Below are 24954 nucleotides of genomic sequence, written 5' to 3'. Positions count from 1 at the left end.
TGTCGAAATTTCTATTTTATTTTGACTCGCTCAAGCCGCGGTACGGAGACGTCGTCAAGATGCTGTACACGTACGTGACCAAGTTGCTGATGTATAATATCTCAATAATGTCTACGCGAGCATGGACGAAGCATCGCTGGTAAACCAATTTGACACACCAGTGAGTACACGAAAGATCAGCGACAACAACGAAAACGTTATTGGGAAATTCATGGATGAATGCGAAGGCAAGTCCAGCTTAACCAAATATACGTGAGACTGAGAGCCAACATGCATTTGATAGAGATTGGCTCTAAAAACTGTAAGAAAACAAAAGGAGCCCACGCGTGGCTTTATTCATTCAAACAGGCAATGTGCAACATAAAATAAATTTTGGCGGTAGTTCCGTATCCGCGAAACAACATGTACTTGCCCTCACATAAAAGCTGTACTAGAAGGATTTGCTTCTACTGGACAAGTCACAGCGACAACCTATGGTTCCAACACCAGATTATAGTTGGTTGTCCCGGAATATCTATCCAGTTCGACGTTGTCCGCCTTCTAACTCCACTATCCAAGGGAAAGAATTTTTGATGTGTGTCAGTAAATTTGCTACAATACACGTTTGGCAAGCCAGGCTCAGACAACACGGTTAGTAACTTTTGCCACACTCGCAAACTTTAACAGCTGTTTCGCGTTTCCAATAGCCGCGGAGACTGTAGTATATCGCAACACGGTCCGTTCTAAAAGTCTTGTTTTTTATGTTACGGTTTAACTTCCAGTGAGTTGATATTAAAATCTACCAAGTGCAACTGTGGCCTTCATAGCTCCTTTGATGCTCCATATGACGATTTATTTTTCCTGTGCGTAAAACTGAATGTATTAAAGTCTTGGAAGAGGCCATCATCGTCGCGTTGACAAGTAGAAATATGATTTGATGTTTTATAAGCAACATCATGCCGGTACCATGCAGCATTGACGCCGTTTACAGTTTCTTCTTTTGGAGCCAGTCGCGCAATCGTTTATCCAACCGTGTTCCAGGATGTCAACAACTGTATCAAGATATATGTTTTTCGCCAGGATATTTACTCTGCAGAGCCCCGAGTACCTTTGTTAATTCAGCAGCGATATTGTTTAGGACTCCCATTTTAGACCTGGACTGTTCACTCCCGAACGGTGAACATCTTTGCTCCACATCCGATGCAAGTTCTTTTACTATTACGAGTTTGAACCGAGCGAGTTGGATTGCGGTATGTGTTTTCAGGCAGAATCGAACACAATATGTAAGCATTGTTGAATTATACAACTATTGGCATTCCATGCATGACTTGAAATACTGCACATTATTTCACCTTCATTGTCTTGTCTTCGCTGGCGAAGGATCTACTGTCTACACACAGCGACATGTTTTCAAACTCGGTTTGCGCGCTGCTCATTATCCCAGCTGGATCAGGAAAACCCCAATTGTTGCTGAATCTAAGCAAATGATAGTTAATGTAGCACTGAGCGTATGTGATTGCACCATCCACGAATAATCAGCCGTATTATGATGTCCTCAAGGACTTCGAACACTTCTTCGTTCACCATTGAGTTCTATTCTACAGTCTATGAAGCCTCCCGCTGTTGTCGACCTCGATCTTCAGCAGATAAAACACAAAAGTGATTGATGTGACACAACGAAAAGCAAATGTGCCAAAAGTGATTCAGGACAACGTCAGCATGTTGATAATATTTCGTGGCGTTGAAGCGCACGGCCTTGCAAACATTATTTTACATTGGTGTTCCACCCACCATTCGTAGAATGAGTTCGGAATATGTGTACGCGGGCCACTGTAGACTCGTATGGTTTTCTCACAATGGACCTGACCGGGGGAAAAGCATCGCGAGGGGTCTGGACTCGAATGCATATCATCCGACAATTTAAATGGCTATGATAAATGTATACGATGCCACAACCTGCTATCGATACCATAGCAGAGTATGCTCAACGACGTCGAAAAGCTGCCAATGAAAACCTGGAACAACTGATTCGACATGTTAAATGTGCCAAAAAGATATGTTTCAGTCTCGACAGAGCGCACGGTATGACCTCCCAACCGGCTTTCAATAAAAGTTTGCAAAACAGCTCAGACCCACACGAGTAACCGCGGTGGAGGCTTTAAAAAACGCAGAAGCAGCCTTGGAAACAACTGGAAGTTTGCATGGGGTGATCATGGAAGGCGAGGAAGCCATCAGAGAAATTGGTCAAAGCGGCACTTGAAAATACTCCATCACCACAACCACGCGTGTACAAGTCAATGCTGATAAAAACACAGACATTGCTTATTGAACGAGGTAGGCAGTGGATTTTTAATCTCCGTACCGTGTCGTTCTTACGAGACTACCTGAATGGCGCCAGCTTGTGGTGAAAAATAGCGATATCATACAAAGACGTCACAAAGAAAAAGTTTTGCGAGGACCAGAATTCGAAAGGGAAGCTAAATCCTTATACGAACCTTAACCACTCAGCAAGAGGAAATTGACAGGTTGAGAAAAGAAGCTGAGAAACGTCGCAGGCGAGTAGTGAAGAAAAAATAAAAAATAAAGAAAGAAGAGGGCCTTGGCAGCAGACTATTTAATGCGTGATGTGTATGACTATTTAATGTGCGATGTGTATGACTATTTAATGCATGATGTGTATGACTATTTAAGGCGTGATGTGTAGGACCATCTAATGCGTGATGTGTAGGACTATTTAATGCGTGATGTGTATGACCATATAAAGCGTGATGTGTATGACCATATAAAGCGTGATGTGTATGACCACAGAAAGCGTGATGTATGTGTATGGGTCTATAACAGGTAACATCTAATACGTGATCTGTATCACCATCTAATGCATGATGTGTATCACCATCTAATGCGTGATGTGTATGACTATTTAATGCATGATGTGTATGACTACTTAATGCGTGGTGTATAGGACCATCCAATGCGTGATGTGTAGGACCATCTAATGCGTGATGTGTAGGACCATTTAATGCATGATGTGTAGGACCATTTAATGCGTGATGTGCAGGACCATTTAATGCGTGATGTGTAGGACCATTTAATGTGTGATGTGTAGGACCATTTAATGCGTGATGTGTATGACTATTTAATGCGTGGTGTGTAGGACCATCCAATGTGTGATGTGCAGGACCATCTAATGCGTGATGTGTAGGACCATTTAATGCATGATGTGTAGAACCATTTAATGCGTGATGTGTAGGACCATTTAATGCGTGATGTGTATGGACATCTAATGCATGATGTGTATGGACATCTAATGCGTGATGTGTATTACCATCTAATGCGTGATGTGTAGGACCATTTAATGCGTGATGTGTAGGACCATTTTATGTGTGATGTTTAGGACAATCTAATACGTGATATGTATAGACATCTAATGCGTGATCTGTATCATCATCTAATGCGTGATGTGTATGACTATTTAATGCGTGATGTGTATGGACATCGAATGCGTGATGTGTATGGACATCTAATGCATGATGTGTATGACCATTTAATGCATGATGTGTATGACCATTTAATGCATGATGTGTATGACCATCTAATGCGTGATGTGTATGATCATTTAATGCATAATGTGTATGACCATCTAATGCGTGATGTGTATGATCATTTAATGCGTGATGTGTATGGACATCTAATGCGTGATGTGTATTACCATCTAATGCGTGATGTGTAGGACCATTTAATGCATGATGTGTATGACATTCTAATGCGTGATGTGTATGATCATTTAATGCGTGATGTGTATGGACATCTAATACGTGATCTGTATCACCATCTGATGCGTAATATGTATGATCATTTAATGCGTGGTGTGCATGACCAGTCCACAACAGGTATTAATATATATGTGTGATGTGTATGACCAGTGAATCTCTTCTTAATTTTGAAAGCATCTGGATGGTTCCTTGTATATAGCTTATCTGTCAATACTAGTGTCTGAGTTTACAATCACCATATTAAACTAAAGGCATAGCGTCGAAAGTATTCAGTTGTCTTGTCCCATGATGAATTATCCTTCTTCCCTTCTAACATCATTCGGAGGTTATCAACACAATCGACGTTTGCTTCACTAAACAATTGAGCTTTTGAGGTACCTGGTAACAGTGCACAAATTTAAGATGTGTAGTAGTTAATTAGATAACCATCAATATGGGCCTGAGAATTAGCAAACATCACGATTTAATATAACACCTTCATAACTGACCTTATCTATCTTATTATATATTTTCCAACACTGCTGAGCAATAGATGAGTAATTCAATCATTTTTATGGTAGGTTATGAAATACAGATAACGAAGGCTTTTATATATTTGAGTCGAAGGCCGAAATTAGTCGATTCTACATTTCGAAATCTAAAAGTCAGTCATGGTCAGTTATAATTATAGAAAAATATCAATTTTTACGATCTTAATGATCATCGGCTGTTCGGCACAGCAAGAAAATGGTAAGTCTTTAAAAATACAATTTCTTCTGCAAATACACATTAGTTTAATAATTTGAGTCAGTAAACAATTCTACATACTGAAAACAACTACAATTTCGTAATAATTGGCATAATTTAAAATGAAAAGCGGTTTGATGGTGTGTAGCGAATGAATTCTTTGAAGGACATTTTCTTTTGAGACTAGGATTAAAGATACCTCTCTCTATTTAACATCATCCTTATTCATACAATTTTTCTTAGGAAAATTTATAAGAGACATTTTGAAACACCACATACAGAAGAAAAAAAATTGTTTTACACCTGAAGCGTATCCTTACTACAGTTTGTATGATTTAGCAGAAGAAAATAATTTCAAACAAGTAGAATACGTCAGAACCTGCACTGTAAAGCTGAACAAAACTATTTCAAGCAAGTAAATTATGTCAAACTTAATTTTGTAAATAATGCTACATTATTCAATGAGCCCCCACCCCCTCCAATCGTCAAGTTTGAATTACCGGTAATTGGTCTCCTCTCATTTAGACGGTATTTTAAAAAATATTTTACACTGTATTTTAAAAAGTATTTTAAACTTTCATTAGTATGTACAAATGTCTTTTGATACACAACTAAAGAGTGACCGCTTGAATTACTTAGCCTGTCTAATACATATAAAGACTAAAACAAGTTTAAGATAACCTGGACAATATATGCTGCTTCTTTTTCATAAAATTTAGCAAAATAATGAAACTTATCTAAAGAAGTCGTAGTCGGAAACACCGTACAAAGCCTAAACACAAACACCATTATACTCTACAATAATATTGAAATCTTTGTGGACAACCAACTTTAAGATTGACATGGTCATTAGAATTTTCTTCGTTGAAAAACAGAAATTATATGAAGCTGAAAATTACAATTTCATGCATATCATTGAAATCTCATGGTAGAAAAAGAGATCATTTGTGAAATGCATGTTTTTTACTGCTTGAATCGACTGATTATTGTATACGCTACAAATTATCATTAATATTGCCTATGCATGACTATAATACACACACATCTCTCTCTCTTTCTCTCTCTCTCTCTCTCTCTCATATTCGTATGCCATTAGGTAATTTTAAATCCTAATTTTATTTATCAGATATACAGGGGAGCGATTTTCCACATTTCCGCATGAAGAGAGATGTAAGTAATCTTTATATGACGTATTATTGACATTACGTTACTACCTTGGAGGAATCAGGTCTAACAGAACATAGGCTTGGAGCCGTATTTCTGAACTTGAGTAAGAATCTCAAAACCTTATGTCATGATTGAATTATTCAGCAAACTGTATTACAAGCAATCTATTTTATTCTTGTAATGCAAATATGTATTATTTTAATACAGATTGTGCTTTGTGTGTTGCAGTTGTAAAATCCTTCGCATTGCATAACACATTTCTTCTTATATTCTAAGTCAGCAAATTTAAAGTCAGTAACAATAGTACAAGGTGTGTTGAGCAAGCATCTAAGCAAAGATGCGGCTCTGCTGGGTCAGTTAGTTGAGATAGACGCGTTTGCAAAATTTTGGAAAAAAATTAATAGTCTTTCAGTATTCCTTATTGTAATGTATTAGAAAATTAAATTGTGTTAAGAACTTATTTTACTTGTAATCATACGATTGGTTATTTTAAAGACGAATTCACTACCAACTTCATTCTTAATAATAATTAATTTATAAATAAAATAATAAGTTATAGAACATACTATTTTGGTATTTTAGGTTAAATTCATTAAAATATCTTCTCTGAAGAATAATTGTTGTATTAATCTGAAATATTTATTTTTTACACACTTTGTCGATCGTTAATTTATTCGATGTTTACTTATTTACAATATGTTCTAAAGGACAGGAATTTCGGAATTGTATGAAGTTGGTAAGCTGAAAGGAATATCGTAATTTTATTTGTATTTCTTATATCTAAATTGTAAGTTTATGTAGATGTGTTTTTTATCTAGAATGTAATCCATTATATATCAATAATATCAATAAAGTTAGTTCCGCCATGGAGTCCACCTTTCTTTCTGAGATCCCAGACCTCTCTGTCTCTCTCTCTCTCTCTCTCAGCCTTCCCCAATGATGTAGGAGAGATCCACACTTTTAAAAGAGACACCCTTTACAAGGGAGCCTGAACTCTCTCACTCTCTTTAATCGTGTGTGAAAGACAAAACATTTTATAACCATAATTAATGGGGGCAATAACCATTCTTAAAATTTATGAAAATCCTAACATAACACCTACAGCAATTTTTGTACTTTCTATATACCTACGGTTCTCAATTTTTGGCGTCTATGTAGAAATAAACCCAATAAATTTACGAAGATCCTGGGATTTCCTTGATTTTAACTTCATTAAAAATACTAAAAAGGAACACGAAACATAACAGTTATTTTGGACCGTACGTTTGAGTTTTGTGTTCAGAATGTGTCGAGAATACGCAGGCTACTCATATGTTCTGCGCCTGCTCGAATCGTCTCACACGTCTCACAACGGGTCATGAAAGCAATTGACTACAGTGACTAATATCAGTCTATGTTCATAGACTATCGATAACTCTTTCTTTCCGACTGAATGAGATCATTACGCCCCATCTACTGTGTTGTATAGATTTCATTATAAATTTGTTGTCTAGTACCCTCCATTCTTTACGTAATGAAGAAGAGAGGGTACCTGACTAATGATACGTAAGTACATAACGAACTAACTGGGTCTGTCCAGATGTCCGTAAACTAAATACTAGTCTTGTACATAAACATCCATTTTCAGGATCATCGTTCTAATACTACATTATTGCTGAAATTCATTAAAATGTAACTATTCATTCAGTACTCCGATTAGTTTAAATTTATAACGATACGATTTATATTAGACCCTATTGCGCCACTTGGTATGAGTAGATCTTTATTTTCTCCACTGGACCTGAAATCAAAGTATTTCGAGTTTTCCATCAAATTTTGATTCTGACGAATCTTGTATATGGAACGGATGATAAATGTAATTTCGTTTTACTTCAGAACGCAAATTAAAATACTACGGATGAAAGAACAAGATGGAACATAACATGATTTTCAAATAAGGCCACCATCTGTACTGTGTTTGAAGTGCAGAAAATTGCTTTTGTAGGTAGTTCAACAATAAAAACGAATATCACACAAGTATCGGCAGCATTGGAACAGCTCAATCCGATCAATGAAAAAGATTAAATACGAATTTAAAATTAACTAATATGTAATTATGAATTAAAAAAAGATTATAATATTTTGTGGATGAAATTATGTGGATCAGTCATGAATGACATCATAATATTCTGAAACAATGACCATAACTGGAGACATTTAAAATTTCCATTAATAGGTTCGCCCGTGTAAAGACAAGTTTAAGGTGTTAAAGACGCATTCGGCATGCCAACCAAAATCATCCCAAGTGGTTCAAGCAGGTAAGATAAGACAGATACATACATACATACATACATACATACAGCTGGAGAGACAGACAGAGTCACGATTTGTAAGTAGTTACAAAAGAAACACCACCGGCTACTTTGATATACTTGAAATAGTAAGGGTCTTCAATAAGAAAGAAAAGCGCAAAAGACAATAAACACTACGGTATTATCGATTATTCTGCTTCCTTTCTAACGACGTAGGCACCATGGTATTATCTATTCTTTTACTTCCATACTTGATGATGTAGTCAGAATGGTATCCATTATTTTTCTTCCGTTCTTGACGTTGTTGACGTAATAATGTAGGCACTATGTTATTATCCGTTCTTAAACCTCCGTTCTTGACATTGTTGAAGTAATAATGTAGGCACTATGGTGTTATCCATTCTTAAACTTCCATTCTTGACGTTGTTGACGTAATAATGTAGGCACTATGGAATTGTCCCTTATTTGTATACATTATTTTACTTCCGTTCTTGACATGTTGACGTAACAATGTAGACACTATGGTAGTATTCATTTGTAAGCCTCTGTTCTTGACGTTGTTGGCTTAATAATGTAGGCACTATGTAATTATCCATTCTTTTACTTCTGTTCTTGACGTTGTTGACGTAATAATTTGTGTATGTTGGCATATCCGAAGTGTGATAGCTGGGACGAAGACAACAGTAATAAAAATAAATGTAATAAATTTTTACGTCCTTACATCAAGCCGATGGACGGCAGACATCGAAAGACATTTTGATCATTATTTTTGTCTATTTTTTAAATAATCCTCGCAAGTAATACAAAAACTGTGTAAAAGTATACACTGGGGCGTACCTAAAGTATTTGGCACCCGGGGTGGATCCTTCCTTTAGTACCCCCACAAACATTTTTAAAACGTAAACACACAGAAAAATATATTTTGTGTGCAAGTAGATTTTTAAACAATACAGTGCTAACATAAGCTAATTGGAAATAACGTTTACCTTGGCGAATTTTTCATTTGGTTTTAAAACTTGTACTTTTATTTCAACTCTCCCGACTGGCTGTATACCGGGGCAGACCGCCCCTCGGCTGGGTATACATATCAGCAACCTTTATCTGAAATACATGTATTTATGAAATTTTTATGCGTCTTTTCTTTTTCACCGTATGGTTATGTAATGGACGGGAAGGAGCATCTTTCTGGGCTTATTTTAGGAAATGTGTATGATTTAGACGACTCGTGTCAGACAACAAGTTTTTTACCTCAGACATATTAATGTGTTTTGCAGGTGTAAATACTTCGGACATAGCTTTGATCGTATTGGAACACAACAGGTATAGAGGCATGGTCAGTCCACTAGCCACAAATATGCTGAAAATGGTAAGAACAATATGGCAACGATATTGCGAAATAACGATGAGTGTGCGTGAGTGTGATTTGGAATTTTATAAATGTTTCGGTTATATTGCTGCGATGTTTGCAGTGTGGCAGTTTATGGCGATGACTAAATATCGATTCAATCAAACAAATACCCTCAAAAATTAAAATTAGGATGTAATAACGAAAGGAACAAATAGAACATTGCCAAATAACATCCAGAAAGCGGTGGAAGCTAAGATTAAATGGAGAAATAATTGTAAATGCAGTACCAGGGTATGTATCGATGGCTTGGCTCTTTGAGAACGTTTCCAGGATATTTAAAACAAAAATGAGTGGTTAAAAAAAACTTTTAAAATAATAAACGACGACCTTTTCCTTTTTTGTAGGCGCTATGTGGCCTTGAAAGGCTCCGCCTCCCATCGCTTTTTTCAAAACGTTTGCAACCGGCACTTAAAATTTTAGGTTCCAACGAAAGTACAAGCAAATAGAGTCAGACTATCATTAATCTCCTTGTATATTATATACATTTCTCTAAGCTATACTGAGAGGAATTTTCCAATCCAATGGTGACAATACCATTAAAGACCATTACATGCATCAAGACTCGACAGCATTTGCACAGCTTAATTAACAGGTGATCAGCATCTACTGGAGTCAAAGGTTATATTTCCGGGTCAATCTAAACATAGTTTGTAACCATATCACACAATGCAATTTCAAGTGCACTCCCCTCATACTGATTGTGCAACCGCAGTATAAATGCATTTAAAAATATAGAATAATTGTTTACGAATTTCCATGGTAAAAATCAATTCCTTTCAGAATTTTTCACAGTGACACCTATAACCAAAGGAAACCTCAAAATTTAACTATTAACAATTTAACTGGGTACTGGCCTATAAGCATTTTGTCACGGTGTGACTTCAAATGGCACGAGAAGTTATTAGTTCGATTCGACTCTGGGACTGCATTACGCGATACACAAAAATTACACACGTTACGGAATAATGCTCCAAAAATGGCCGCAAGACAAATACAGGAGACTTTTTCTGGACCATACTTTAATGTAATTTGCAAAGAAAGACCTACAATCGGGCAGTGGGATGGAAAAAAATAGATGAAAAATAAAGTTTGATATGCTGTAAATATTCATCATCATATGTATGTGTACCATTTAACGCAGAATATGATTTTCATCAATATGAAATCACCGTTGAAACAACATGAACAAATTCAACCTTGCACTGTTGTTGTTGTTATTATTATTATTATTATTATTATATATGTGTGTACATGAATGTTGTTTTTTCCCTGACATATGACACTGCAGTGTTTGATTTCAAATGCCTTTGCTTCATGAATGTCACGTACGAATGAAGAGTAAGGATTTTTATAGAGGACATCTTCTGAAACATATCCAAATTTATAATGTACAAAGACGTGTATTTTATACTCTTTGACAGACCTGGGATGACGAGGTGGCGGGAATTGCGCAGGCGTGGGCAGAAACCTGCTCTTTTGAGCATGACAAAAACTCCGATAGACAGGTTCCAGGTAAATGGTAATATTTTAACCACCAAAAAATATGAATATAAGGAATTGGCTAATTTTATATCATTGAAAACATCCACGGAAATATAAGAATGTTAACTTTGTTGCATATGCTCCCACTTTCCATCTATACAAAAAATAGCCAAAGTGAACATCACCTAATGTCTCATCCTGTTCGCCTTTTTATCTCACATGTTGAGCCACATATTATGGAATGAGCAATTAGAGCAGGGGTGCACAACCTTTTTCTGCCAAGGGCCAGATTGCATTTTCTAAGACCACTCGAGGGCGCAAACACTAATTTCCTTAATATAATTACTGTTCACGTGCCAGGTTTAGGTGTTGTTTTAATTTTCCCTGTGGGCCGGACAGAACTCGTTCGCGGGCCGGATCCGGCCCGCGGACCAAGGGTTGTGACCCCTGATTTAGAGCAATGATCCATCATCATCATGAGCTTGAATACGGATAGAGTATATTGGGTCCCTTCATATCAGCTCACTTAAATCCCATTCATACTAAATCACTTAAATTGTCAACGACAGAGAGAAAATCAAGGCCTAAGAGAACCTGCAGTTTAATGTATTAAAAGAATGACAAGGTCGGCTGCTAAACCATCACCTGAAGGCAACTGCATTATCATGTTTTGAAAGAATGGCAACGACGGAGGGTAGAGAAAACTACTTATTCCGGAGGCTTGAACCTCCGACTTAAGCTGTTTCTTTTGCCCTTTGTGTCCGTCATTTTTACACTATGTTATACAATTTATCTCAGGACTTGGTTTAACCTCTCTATGACATTATAAGGCGACGGCGCGATACGTGTCTGTCGTTTTCTCAAATGCATTTATGCACAACAAAACAATACTGATCTTTACGAGAAAAGATTTAATACATGCATTGTAAGAAATATAGGATACGAGAGTATATACATTCAGTCTCTCTCTCACTCTCTCTCTCTCTCTTCTTTCTCTGTCACTGTTAATTATTACCAATATTCTACAACATCAAACTCATAACTAAAATAACATCGATACTTAATTAAAATAGTTTAAAATATTTGGCTCTTTCTGTGGGGGCTACTCATGGGCTAGAATCTGAATGTAAAAGAATGATTCCCAATCAGTGCTAGGCTGATCCCAGCATTAAAGTGTATTCTGGGCTGATCCCAGCTCAAGTAGAATTGGTGCTAGGCTGCTCCCAACTCAAGTAAAATCTGTGTTAGGCTGATCCCAGCATTTTAGTGTATTCTGGGCTGACCCCATCTTAAGTAAATCTATGTTAGGCTGATCCCAGCATTATTGTGTAATATGGGCTGATCCCAGCTCAAGGATAATTGGTGCTAGGCTGATCCCAGGATTTAGGTCTAATATGAGCTGATCCCAGTTTCCGTTGATTGTACCAGGCTGATCCCAGCTCAAGTAAAATATGTGCTAGGCTGATCACAGCATTTAAGTGTATTCTGGGCTGATCCCAGCTTAAGAAGACTATGTGCTAGGCTGATCCCAGCATGCTAATGTATTCTGGGCTGATCCCATCTTACCTAAATCTATGCTAGGCTGATCCCATCATAAGAGTGTAATCTGGTCTGATCCCAGATTCGTGGAAAAGAGCTAGGCTTATGAGTATCCGATTTGGGGAAAATAAAAAATTGAATTTGATATTAAAGTACCTCAAATGAGAGCCTAAAGAAGATGCCAGTTTGGAATGTGAAAATCCATTTGGAAGGACTGGTATCTAAAGTACATGATACTAAATGTATGTACACAGCTGTTCTTGCGCAGATAAAAAGACGGTTAGGGTGAACTCTGAAGTAGTGCGTATCGCATGACGAAGCCCATCATCTTCATTAGATGGTTCTCCATACCAACTGCAGCTGCAGTTATGGCTGCTCCAATACGAAACGAATGACCAGAAAAGTTTTGCTCAGTATAGCCCATGCGTGCCAGCAGGAGCTTCAAGTATGACAGAAAATGTTCCCTACTATACGGGCAGCCCATGGAATTCACAAATAAAGGAGCATTTGCCCCATGATCTCCAGCCAAAGCACCTTGCCGCCGACGAATCAAATACTGATCTATACAGGACACGACACACAATCGCGAGTTCTGAAAGAATGAAATCTTGACACTAGCATGAAATGGGTCCATTTCTAAAGATGGCAAGGTCAGTATAAACATAGAATATCACATTTCGAATCAACAGGCAGTTGCCTGAAGAAATGCAAAATAAGCCACTCAAAATGCACAACTTTCGTGTGTCGTTCCGGCAAATTTTATTTTGCTCGTAGTAAGGCAGTGTCAGTGGTACCGCATCATATAGACGGGTCTCGTTCAAAATAGTCCTCGAAAGTGGATGATCCGGCGGTTCTGACATTTTCACGGGTTTCGTTTCTGTTGTTTCGGCGGACACTTATTATATATTCCCAACCACCGCCAGTTTTTCTCTCCACAGGAAATTAGCCCGCTCTTTCCTGCTTCATCAATGTCGACTGAATCGTGAATCTTCTGCGCGGTATTACGTCGAATATGAACATGAACTCTTCCTCTGTGTTGTCATGCAGCTCCCTAGGCACGTGGTATTTCATTCTGCTGAATTTTGCTTCGGCGGTTGCAAGAATTTCATTATGATATTTGACAATAGCTGTTATTGAAAGAGCAGCCCAGCTCTTTGACTTGAGGGACGACATCGACGGGGGCGGAAGCAATTATTGACAATAGACTGTTTTCTGCCACGCCAGTTCACATAGCCACAACCGCAAGTATGCCGTCGAGGCCATGAACCACATTTACTGTGCACCTGTACTTTTTGTAAAGACCGGTCCGCTGTTCAGCCTCTGACCGTGGAGAGTCTTGTTAATCGTCGATTTTCACGTACAGTGCCATTAACAGTTCTTCTGTGAGTAGTGTGATATAGAAATTCAGTTGATCTGGACAGATAGGTGAGTTATCCCACACACCCGCGGGCATGCACCTCCAACCTGTCTCCGTGGTTTACTGGTGAAACAGCGATGATCTTGCAGAAAATGTCAGTTTCCTTAATATAGTTAGATCCAACAATAGCACGGCCTTCAACAACTCCGCTTTTATGTTCACCAAGAGTCACAACCTGTGTGCCCTCTGTTCTCAGGTTTAGTGACTGCTTGTTTTTGTGACCGATCATTGTAATGCGATAGAGCATCCATTTAAAATATAACTCTGCCTTTTTTGCCCGTGGGATGGGTGATAGAGGGTTCTACATAACCCAGGGAAAGGCAATAGCCAAGACGATTTTGCCAAATACCATGTTCTTATTGCAGTAGCACACCGCAAGGACTCTACTTGACAGTTGTGCTGGCAGTGATAGCGCAATTAACCCTAGCTGACCGCGGGTTAGATTTGGATACTCCCAGTGTCCCCAGTGATCAATATCCATCTGCTTTACATCCTCGTTCGACTACAATATGAATTTTGGACGTGCCAGTGTCAACCCAAGTTGCTGTGGTTATTCTTGCACCAGTGTTTTTTTCTTCCTCAATCCTTGTCAGTGATTTGCACTTATTTTGCGAGCTGCATCTGAACATCCGTTGTCGATTTCTGGATTGGTATGCTGCATCTATGGTTTATTTTCCTTGTCTATATTTAGGCTTTATTATAGCCCTAAAGCGATCACTAATTCCGATAACTAAAGATGGAGTGGTCGAAAGCCCATTGGCATTGATAACCTCGCACCAGATCAAACCGCCAGTGCGAACCATAGACACGTATCTGGTGTGTGCCGTTTCCCCTAACTGCACTTTTGTCATTATGAGCCCGTGCAACCCTATTAACACCGACAGAAGTCGTTACCCACGTGCCGTCGCCACGGCTGATGTGGAGGAAAATAAAGTAAAATCCGACACCCGGGACAATGATATGGAATTTGGTTGCTGATGGTAAACCCACCAAAGTTTTGGAAGTGTTTCGTTGTATCGCAGTGAAAGAATCCAGACGCGTTATTGTGTTAATTCCGCTAACTGATGTGATATTGTCTGCCGCCAGTTACATCATCTTTAAGGCAGCCCCATCACCGACCATGCTTACACAACACGCTTCGCTGCCAAGAGTGTTAGCATCTAAGGCACATTGATTGGGAGCGACGGTCTGAGCTGCTAGCGAGTCAGGATCAGGTAATTTCGTTGTCTGTCAATACTTGTTCGCACTTTTCATCAAGATGAATATCGATGGTGCACTCAAACATACTGACCGGTCTATGTTTCTCGTCCAAGTTGCCAACAGTAAGCTTTTTCATTCCCCACAGCGCAGTTTGCACAAGTCTGAATTAGACCATACACCCCTCTCTCCCCACTCCGCCCTACTCCACACGAGCTCAACACCCATGCGAACAACTTGTAGGTGGGTACTGTTATTTCCATCCACGATGTTTACCGTAGAGTTTATCAGATCGAGGTGGACATATAGCCGCCGGATGCTGGGTTTGGCGTGTAAATATGCCAGTGAGAGCCGTAAAACTCGTATCAGCCTTCAGATCCGATGATGAGGACGAGTTCGACGAGATTCAGCTAATATTCAGGGTCACTGAGCACAGGCTGATGCGACCGGTCGCAGCGTTGACGTACTGAGTCAGCCCAGTAACGGATGCCCATATCAAATGGACGAGAGAGTTTTAGGTTTTAGTATACGAAGGAGACAGTAACGCTTACAGACTCACTAGCTGGAGTTGGGTTCACAACAAATACGATGTTATCTCTTTAACTGTATTGCAGATCCACGACATGTTGCTGAATCTCGAATCATTTCTTCGGGAAGGCGTGCCCTTCAAGACCAGGCTTTATCGACATCGTCAGCAAGTACGTGATACCTTTCGGCGGAATTAAATAGTGGGTAATTGGTTCCCTGGTACTTTAGACAGCGAGAAGAAGCTTTAGCAAAATCAATAAATCCTTTCATTTGTATGGTCGACCACTGGTTATTGAGACTGATCACCTGTTGTCTGTCATTCAGACGTGGACAGCTGGGGTAGGAATGCAAGAAACGGTAAATATCTTCTATTGCTTCCACGTCTACTACCAGGCAAATAAATTTCTCACTCACCCCTTCTTGGTCAAACAGGATGGAAAGTTCTGGAAAACAGCATACACGTGGTCGCGAACGAATGATCATTTGGTGTAGACAACGAGTTCATTTGGTGGTAGAAGCGCCATAGTCATCAGAACCAACTTTGATGATAATGCAATACGGATGACAGCAAAAGTATCTGAACAAACACAGCTACGACAGCCAAAGAAAATATTGGTTTTGACCCCACCCCAAGCAAATCAACGGCACAAATTCAAATTAGTGCCACAATATAAAAAATTAACACATTAAAGTATCCAAAGGCTACGTTATAGACAGTTGGGGTTTCACGGTGGGGCTTGTAGTCATCTGGTTTCTCCGCTAGACGACGGGCGCACATTAGGCGTTAGGGACGTAAGGGGAACAGCCTAGTATCATGAGGGCTCTGTCGAGGCTTTGGGCTCATGTGGAAGATCAGAATGGCAAATCGTGATTAAGAAACAGCACATTTCCTGCAAGTCAATCACTGACATTGATAGCTGTCTTTAAAAGAAATGACACCATATAGTATCGATAATACAGGGTAACGATGTCGCTACTTTTTCTGCTAGCATTATTAGCACCCCGCTCCATATACCGTTTTATCCATCGTTTGGGCATTGCACATAAATACCACACCGCTGTCCTTGACTTTCGATATCTGACTTCCTCGATAGTCATCTTCTTTTGTAAGAATCAAGATTTATTTAGCAACAAAGAAAAACCCATGTCGTCGAGCCTAATGGGTGTTCGATGAAAACGGTATTAAAGACGTGCACAGCACCGATGACTTCAAACTCATCTTTTGCGGACGACGATGTAGGTTTCTGGGAACATGTTCAAAAGAGAGTTCGGGTCCATCGGTTTTAATAGCGTCCAAGGGGATACATTTCTGCCTCAGGGTCCCCGTTACCTGATCTGGTGTCTTAACCCGAGGAAAGTCGGTACGGGCCGCCGCTGACGATTAGACTGCTCTCGAAGCTGCTGCATTGCAATGCAGCTCCTGGGGTAATGGGATCAAACACCTGAGAAGGCTCAAAAACGCGTGGCGTAATATACGTGCTTGTTGTGCATGTGCCATCATCTCTATCTATTGTAAAACCTCTTCTCTAAATGAGTAGCATTTTTTTTAAACCAGTCCTATAAATTGGATGTGTCCAACCAAGTGTGCCCGTCGTGGTCAGGGATTGGGCCTGACTTTTGATCATATCATAAACCCTCCGTGTCCTGCCCTGTCTCCTTATGCATCGTAGCATATGGGCCACCGCAACGAGCAAAAATCTTGTAATCTATCCAAATGTCAGTCCCACAGAGCTAACGCTGCATTATCTGTTTAACTTATCCGCAATATTCGTTTTCCTACATTTCTTTGTTGCCTAGTTGAATCAAGCACACAATTTGTATCATGGAACCATGATTTATGGATTTCCTAAACCATAAACATTATACCATATTATTGCATTTCTCCAGTTAATAAAAAACATTTTTAAAAAATCACACAAACAATATTTTTATTTAGAGTCCCGGGCCGTCCCTTACGTCTCTAGCAAGTCTGCGAAAGAGATGAGTACCTTTTTCAGTCATGGGGAGCACATGCTTGTGAGGTGTCTGCTATTTTAGATTGTCTTTGGGAGCCGCGACGACAGCAAAGGTAGTTTCTACCCACCCACCCCAAACATTTGATCTGCTTGTTTCCTACCCACTATCCACTGCCAAAGGAAAAGCACGTATTCCCTTCATTCCTTTGGATGGCAATTGTAACTGTACAGTCGGCTCATTCAGCATCTGAAAATTTATTGATTCATTGATGTACACCGCTGATGAATATAATCAAATCTTCGATGAAATTAATAGCATTCAAAATTACATATGTTCTCTCTGCTCAGGGAGGTTTAGTGTGGGACAGAACATTGGGAAGGGCTATTCAAATTGGACCCATGTGATTCAAGCTTGGTACGACGAGTACAAAGTGTACAAATACAACGACTCAAACAACAACCTGCATGCCGTTGGCCATTACACACAAGTAAGTAAAGTACTTGAAAATAGTGCATTCTGATGAATAATACAAATAACAATGGAGTAGTGATCAAAAATGAATCATTTGCAATATAAGGCCAAGTTATTTGTCTGAAGCTATAAAGCAGTGAATGGTGTAGCTGCACGGTGTATTAAATTTATATGGCAGAAGCCACTCACTTTTGAATTTCAGATTGTATTTATATTACAGCCATGACGACTGCGATGAAGCGTTGATGCAATTAATAAACTCTTTTACATATTTCTATGGAATGGCGCATAAAATCAACAAATTATAATAAAATCTTAACACAATGTAGATTAAAAATGATAAATATTTTTAAATTTATTCATGCCTTGAAACGTACATTGCTTAACAGAATTTTCGATGCCAAATATTCAGTATATCTTCTTTTGGTGAATAGATTGTGTTCTGTCTACAGAAAAGAATCTTAATCCATTTTGGATAGATGTTTTGGCGCATCCACAGAATTCTCAGTTAAGGTCAACTCACCTTAATATTCTATGGAAACATTTGTATGGAGTTATGTATATTTAATTGTATTGTTTGTTACTTATATTTCTCCATGATTAAATGTTATGAATAAGTGTATTTTAATTCATAATATTTCCAGAAAATGCAAATTGTGACCGAGGTCAAATAGAGCGCCTTGTAATCTTCTTTACCTGAGAAATTACTCATTGTAGCAATAACATCTAAGGCAAAAATCGATCTTCTTAGTGTGTTCACTGATTGATTTGAGTGAATTCATTTATCAGAATTATTTATTCCCTGAAAATACAAAGTGCTCTTTGTAATATTCTTGGACGGAAACATTAATTTGGAACTATAGTGCATTTGGACAAGGATATCATGGATTATATTAGTGCGATTAATTGAAGGACTGTTAGTACATCATCACACTTCAGTACATTCAAGAAACTACAGCACATCAACGCCTTCAGCACTGGATCCTAATTCAAGCACCACTGGAGTTCAATAGAACTTTATTTATTAGGACTGGTAATAGAACCTTTGGGCTGTCTGCTGAATTTTACAAAACTTGTTGTGTCAACTCCTTTCTATTACTTAGTTTAAGACCATAGAGTCCTAATAATGGTTCAATTCTAGCATCACGGCTGGATTAAATATGGGGGTGGACACTTAAGATCCCATAGATCCTCAAATATACTCTGTAAGCAGTCCTGTCCTTTATATATATATATATATATATATATATATATATATATATATATATATATATATATATATATATATATATATATATATATATATATATATATATTAGAGCTATATTAGACTAAGCATTAGACGGTTTAGACCTGTAAATGGTTTATTTAAACACATGCAGTTTTATCCACGGCAACCGGGGTGGTGGGTGGGGATGAATAGGGTACTGGGGCACGTGCCCCCTGTCACCTTACCCTTTGAATCCATCCCTGTCCAGCATCAAAAGAGACGATAAGAATGTTTTTAACAAAGTATGCTTTAGAAACGTATCATCCATGTTAGTTATTTCATTAATGGGTTTGTTCGACAACTTCAAAAGTAGATTTCTATTTGTACTAACTTCTTAGAGTTTCAAAACATATCAAGGGCTATAAATTCTTGTAAACAGAAATTTAACTTTAGCTGGGATTGCGGTTTACATCAGCCTTTTATAAATGTTTTGGCACACACTAACGTAAACAGTAAAAAGGAATGTAAAAAAGACGAGAAACCAGCTTCTATACGGAAATAAAATGCTCAGCTAAGTAATAAGGAAGAAAAAGATTGGTATCAATTCTTTATACTTCCACATAAAGCGACAACGTGCCCAAAACTGAAATAAGTGCTTCCATATGAAGCAACAAAGTGCCCAAACCCTAAATTATTGCAATTGAAAATTTAAACAGAACCTTGGCTACAAATACTTTTCTTTAAAAAGCCAAAAATGTCGAGAAAGCCAAAAATGTCACAAAATTATCTCTGTTCTGTGTACGTTACAAGCTGGACATATTTCTCCTGTTTTGGAATTGGCACACATCACAGGCATTTGTAAATGGCATGTTACAATGGATGAAGATTAAGTGCAGTCACACCAAAAACTTAGTTTTCTTGAAGAAAAACGTATTATTCGGAATCCAAGAAGACATATCTTAAATATATTTTATTGAAAGTAATCTGAATTTATGACAAAAGATATAAACGTAAAGACGTACATGATTCATAAATAGAAACTGTACGCTTCTATATGTATCCAATAACTGCAGCCAAGAAGTAGTAAACTTCACAATATTATCAAGGTTATTATATATATATATATATATATATATATATATATATATATATATATATATATATATATATATATATATATATATATATATATATATATATATATATATAATGCACACTCGTTTATAAGCAAGCAACAAAAAGATCCTGATCTGCCGTAGCGTACTGCGCCATCAGTTCTGAGTCTGTAATGTTTGTTGGGAGTTGTAACTAGAACAAAACGTAGACCCTGATCTGCAAAGCGTATTATGCTACGGCAGATCAGGATCTTTGTTGTTTGCAGTTTGACTCGACTGATAAGGGAGTACAGACGATACACATATTCATATTATTGTGACACGTGACTTATAACTTTCGGATTGTATATTAATCATCCACCTTGTGTATGTACACTGTGGGGGCAGGGTCCAGTTTTTATGTACAAATTTAATGCCGCAATCAGTGACCTAGTATAAAAAATCATAAAAAATCAAATACACAAGTGAGGTCAAAAAGGTCCGTATTTTTAGATACCTATATTAAAACAAAGCATAATAATAGTATTCACTTGACCAGAGAAGTCAATGGCAGTTCACAGCAGAAGAGGATCATGCACCCCAACCCCTATTTTATACCTGCATTTTTCACATTCAAATGCCATTTTTGACAGCATGTGGTGCTCACAGTGCAAACGCAAGCCCTTTCCCTGGATGAAAATTTTGAAAAACATTGTCTACTAAATAGTTGGATGCAATTCAGAATAGTTGTCATCCAAGCCGTTTTTGAGATACTCTAGTTGCCTTGAACCCACGTGTTTACTGCTATGGGAGGCTAGCTCTTCTTCCTAGCCAACTATTGGTATTTCACTATCAACATACTGTAGAGCAACTATGGAAGGTGTACATGACAGACATCAATTTCAAGAACAACACCAGCCCAAAACACCTAGTTCACAAATATATCCATATCTATCAATACTAAACAATAATAGCTGAAAAAGTCACACCATAGCCTTAAGTTAAGAAATTTGCCAGGGGCCAATTTACGAAACTGGACCCTGCCACCTGTGCTTACAAGGACCTTAACCTTGGCACCATTATGATGTTGGGGTCAATTGAACAATATGAAGCATTTATCAAAAGTGGCATAGCGTTTTTGATTGTAAAATGTAGGACTTCACTGGATGATACTATTTTAGTGCCACTTTATAGTTGTTATCTTAGCGACTTTTTCTTTTTCGCAAAGTTAAATTTTCGATGTTACAGCAAGGCAAATGCATTTTTCAAATACTATTTGTTGCATCATAAACTCTAATGTCAGCATCATTTTAGCAAATTAAGTTTTCTCACTAAATTATATACAAGTTCACGCTCGCAATATGTATTATGACAAAGGTTAACTGTAAGGGTTTAATTGAATTGAATTTTCTATTCCAGCTAGTATGGGCAGACACCAATAAGATCGGATGTGGATTCGCAAACTGTAATGGTGTCGCATTCCATGTATGCGACTATGCTCCAGGGTAAATCAAGTTCCACTCAATTGTTCATAATAAAAAAAAATAACGAACTTGCCATCTTTCGCAACATACAGTATGCTCTTTCTTTATGCACTTTTGCCACGACAGTCTTCGGCCCTTACTCTTTGTTTTCTTTTTTTTCTTCGAGCTCACAGGGAATAAGCATGTAAAGAGCCGAATATCATAATTACAGGTGCGTGTTCTTACGTTCGCCTTCTGCGATGATTTCTTGCTCATTGTATCGAAATATAATCATAATCTGCAAAACTATATTCCTTTGAAATTATTACCTGCATTAATTAATCAGAGAGAATGCGCCGCGTCAAAATGTTAACATGTTTCACAAAGGTAATTCAAGATTAAGAAGAATGAAGAAATAATTTTCCAAGTTTTGCCCCCCCCCCCATACACTTTGATTTTGTATTTGCAGAGGAAACGTCAACAGCTTGGCAGAACCATATCAAACAGGGAACCAGTCATGTCAGGGCTGCACTAGTCACTGCTCTAATAACTTGTGTGGTAAGACGTGTCCAGAGGCTTAGCTATGATATTTTGCGCCCGGGGACGAACTATAAAATTGGCGCCCCAGCCCCCTCCCCGTTTAATCACATTTTTGAATATTACCCTTATTTACTTATTATAATGTAACGTTGTAAGCCTCATTTTGGCGCCCCTGTACCTTGGCGCCCGGGGACATATGTACCCCCCTGCCCCCCCCCCCCCCCGCTACGCCTCTGGACGTGTCCAGGTTCTTTGCTGTAATATGTAGTACTGTGGTAGCTATTTTTGTAAATACTGATGAAGTTATTTATTATTACTGCCAAGTTTTCATAGAGAAAGGGTTTGGGGCATTAAATTCGGCCTGTATGTACGTTTTTCTCACCGTTTCCGCACAATAACTCCCGTAACTAATTTGAATCATAGTACACTGCTAGATATTGATTTGTTCTTGGCCTGGTTGGATTATCAGCCTTCTGCGACAGTGTTCAGATGAGTTATATCCCCTGGTTCTCAGATACACCCGCTTTCTTTACTGCACAATAAGTCCATTGACTGTCAATGGATTTCAGTCAAATCTGGTGTGCTACTTGATATTGACGAGAAACTGGCTGAGTTCGATTGTCATTGATTTGCGTCTTTTAATTATAGCATTGAATTGTCGGACCCACCCATTAATGTGTTACCGCACAGTAACTCCTGCAATTATTATTTGATTTCAATCAACTTGTAATACGATAATAAGACCTGACATGCGTTTGATTTTTAATATTCTGTATCATCATCAGCGGAGTTATACCCCCTGATTGACATACCAACCGACTTTCTTTCCGCATGCTAACTCTTTTGTCTATAATTGCATTGAAACCAATGTTGATAGACAGTTGATATTGATTAGATCTTGGCTGAGGTTGATTACCATTATTCTATGTCATTTTTAGCGGAGTTATGGCCCCTAGTTGTCGGACAATTTGACTTTAATTTCCGGATAATAGCTAAATTAACTTTAATTAGATTTTAAATAAGTCTTGTATGCAGCGCGATACTAACGAGATCTCTGCATACTTCAATTATAAACACTCTACGTAATTTAGTAGAGTTACGGCCCCTGCTAGTTTTTAGACAGGCCACTCGTATTAGAAAATAAATGACTCCCTCATTTAATTTTGTTTACACCTTTCGCAATCATTTTAATATTAATAAGACATTTGATGACTTTGATTGATTGATTTATTGATTTATTTATTTATCGATTGATTGACTGGATGTTAGTGTTGCTAAGGTAAATGTTCAGCATGCACAACATCTTTTAAGGTGGTTGTGGTTTGCCAGTGTCAGACCCACCAGCTTGCTTTTAAAGCAATAACTCCCATGGTATGCAATTTGAGTCCGATAACACATTGGCTTAGTCTGATTTTCCAGCATTCGATATGTGTGTAATTCTCTAATTGTTAGTGTTGGATTTTAATAATATTTTATACGCAGGTCTGTATTCAAATAACTTCAATGCAATCTGATTATTTACTTCCTTTATTTTAGTGGAGTTACGGTTGCTGAATGAAATCTGGTCTGGATTTCGTTGTCAGTGTACTACGTCTTCAGCAGTGCCTTCCTTTACCAATATAATAAATCGTTTACCATATCACCGTTGTCATCAGGCCCTTTCCTCTACAAAACTACGTTCCCTACTTGTACAAAAAAGCGCGGAACATCGATTCTTAGAATTTGGTTGTTAAGATACTTGTTCTATACTCCAAGTCTGCAAGAAAACCATTTACTTTACTCAAAATAATGATCTGTGCTGAATCGGTTTTACTCTTGGTTTCATGGAAAAGACATTGCAAACGATTGTCAGCTATGAATTCACACTTTGCAGTTTATTAGGTATGTTATGATACAGTTTATTAGGTATGTTATGATACAGTTTATTAGGTATGTTATGATACAGTTTGCATCATGGCCTTCTTCTCATCTCATGATATGAGAAGGGATTACTCATAAGTTAAGAAATGTCTTTGCCCATGGTTAGAGAGAGAGAGAGAAGAAGAAGAATGAGTTTGGGCTCTCTAACAAGGGTGTCATCAATAACCGTGTAGATACGGCTACATCTTGTGGAATGAGGTACGGAATCGCTGTAAGGAAAAGACAGACCTGTTCTAACTCGAGGAACGAGCTAACCCATCGTAAGCCCGCTTCTCTATTTATACAACTTTTGGTGACCGCTCCGGTGGCCTAGTGGTTAGAGCGTCCGCCTCGGAAGCGGAAGGTCGTAGGTTCTAACCCCGGTCGAGTCATACCAGAGACTTAGAAAAATGGTACTAACAGTTGCCTAGTTAGGCGCTCGGTATTAAGAGGTTAGTGTTAGGACTGGTCGGCCTGGTGTCAGGATAATGTGATTGGGTGGGACATCATGCTACATGTCTGCGGCATCGTGCCCCAGTGCTAGACATCACTATAAACTGCCACACTGCAGACATCGTAGCGATATGACTGAAAAATTGTTAAAGCTACGTTATAAATCCTAATCACACACACACACACACACACACACACACACACACACACAGAGTGTTTGGTTTCGCTCAGTCCAGTCAGAACAAGACTCTTGACCTTTCCCAGGGCCATCGTGTGAACCATCTGCGTAACTCATCCATTATTGATTTAATAATTTGTCTGTTCAGCAGCTTCCCCCCAAATCTAAATTGCTGACATTTAG

The 24954-nt window shown here is 38.3% G+C and overlaps 1 protein-coding gene across 1 annotated transcript in view; it reads left to right on the top strand.

Moving 5' to 3' along the window:
* The first annotated feature begins 1925 nt into the window (after positions 1 to 1925).
* LOC149785710 (cysteine-rich venom protein latisemin-like) overlaps positions 1926 to 24954 on the top strand; it is a 31727-nt gene continuing 8698 nt past the window's right edge. The window contains exons 1-6 of the mRNA XM_089979922.1: positions 1926 to 2061; positions 9211 to 9302; positions 10766 to 10856; positions 17811 to 17950; positions 21658 to 21743; positions 22171 to 22259. Of these exons, the coding sequence (XP_089836048.1) occupies positions 1926 to 2061; positions 9211 to 9302; positions 10766 to 10856; positions 17811 to 17950; positions 21658 to 21743; positions 22171 to 22259 (634 nt within the window). The remainder of the gene's footprint in view (positions 2062 to 9210; positions 9303 to 10765; positions 10857 to 17810; positions 17951 to 21657; positions 21744 to 22170; positions 22260 to 24954) is intronic.

Source organism: Sinohyriopsis cumingii, chromosome 13 (assembly GCF_028554795.1).
Source record: "Sinohyriopsis cumingii isolate HCF-2022 chromosome 13, ASM2855479v2, whole genome shotgun sequence".
In the NCBI taxonomy this organism is placed as follows: domain Eukaryota; kingdom Metazoa; phylum Mollusca; class Bivalvia; order Unionida; family Unionidae; genus Sinohyriopsis; species Sinohyriopsis cumingii.
Note: the sequence above shows the minus strand (reverse complement) of the source record. Positions and strands in the feature narration are given on the sequence as shown.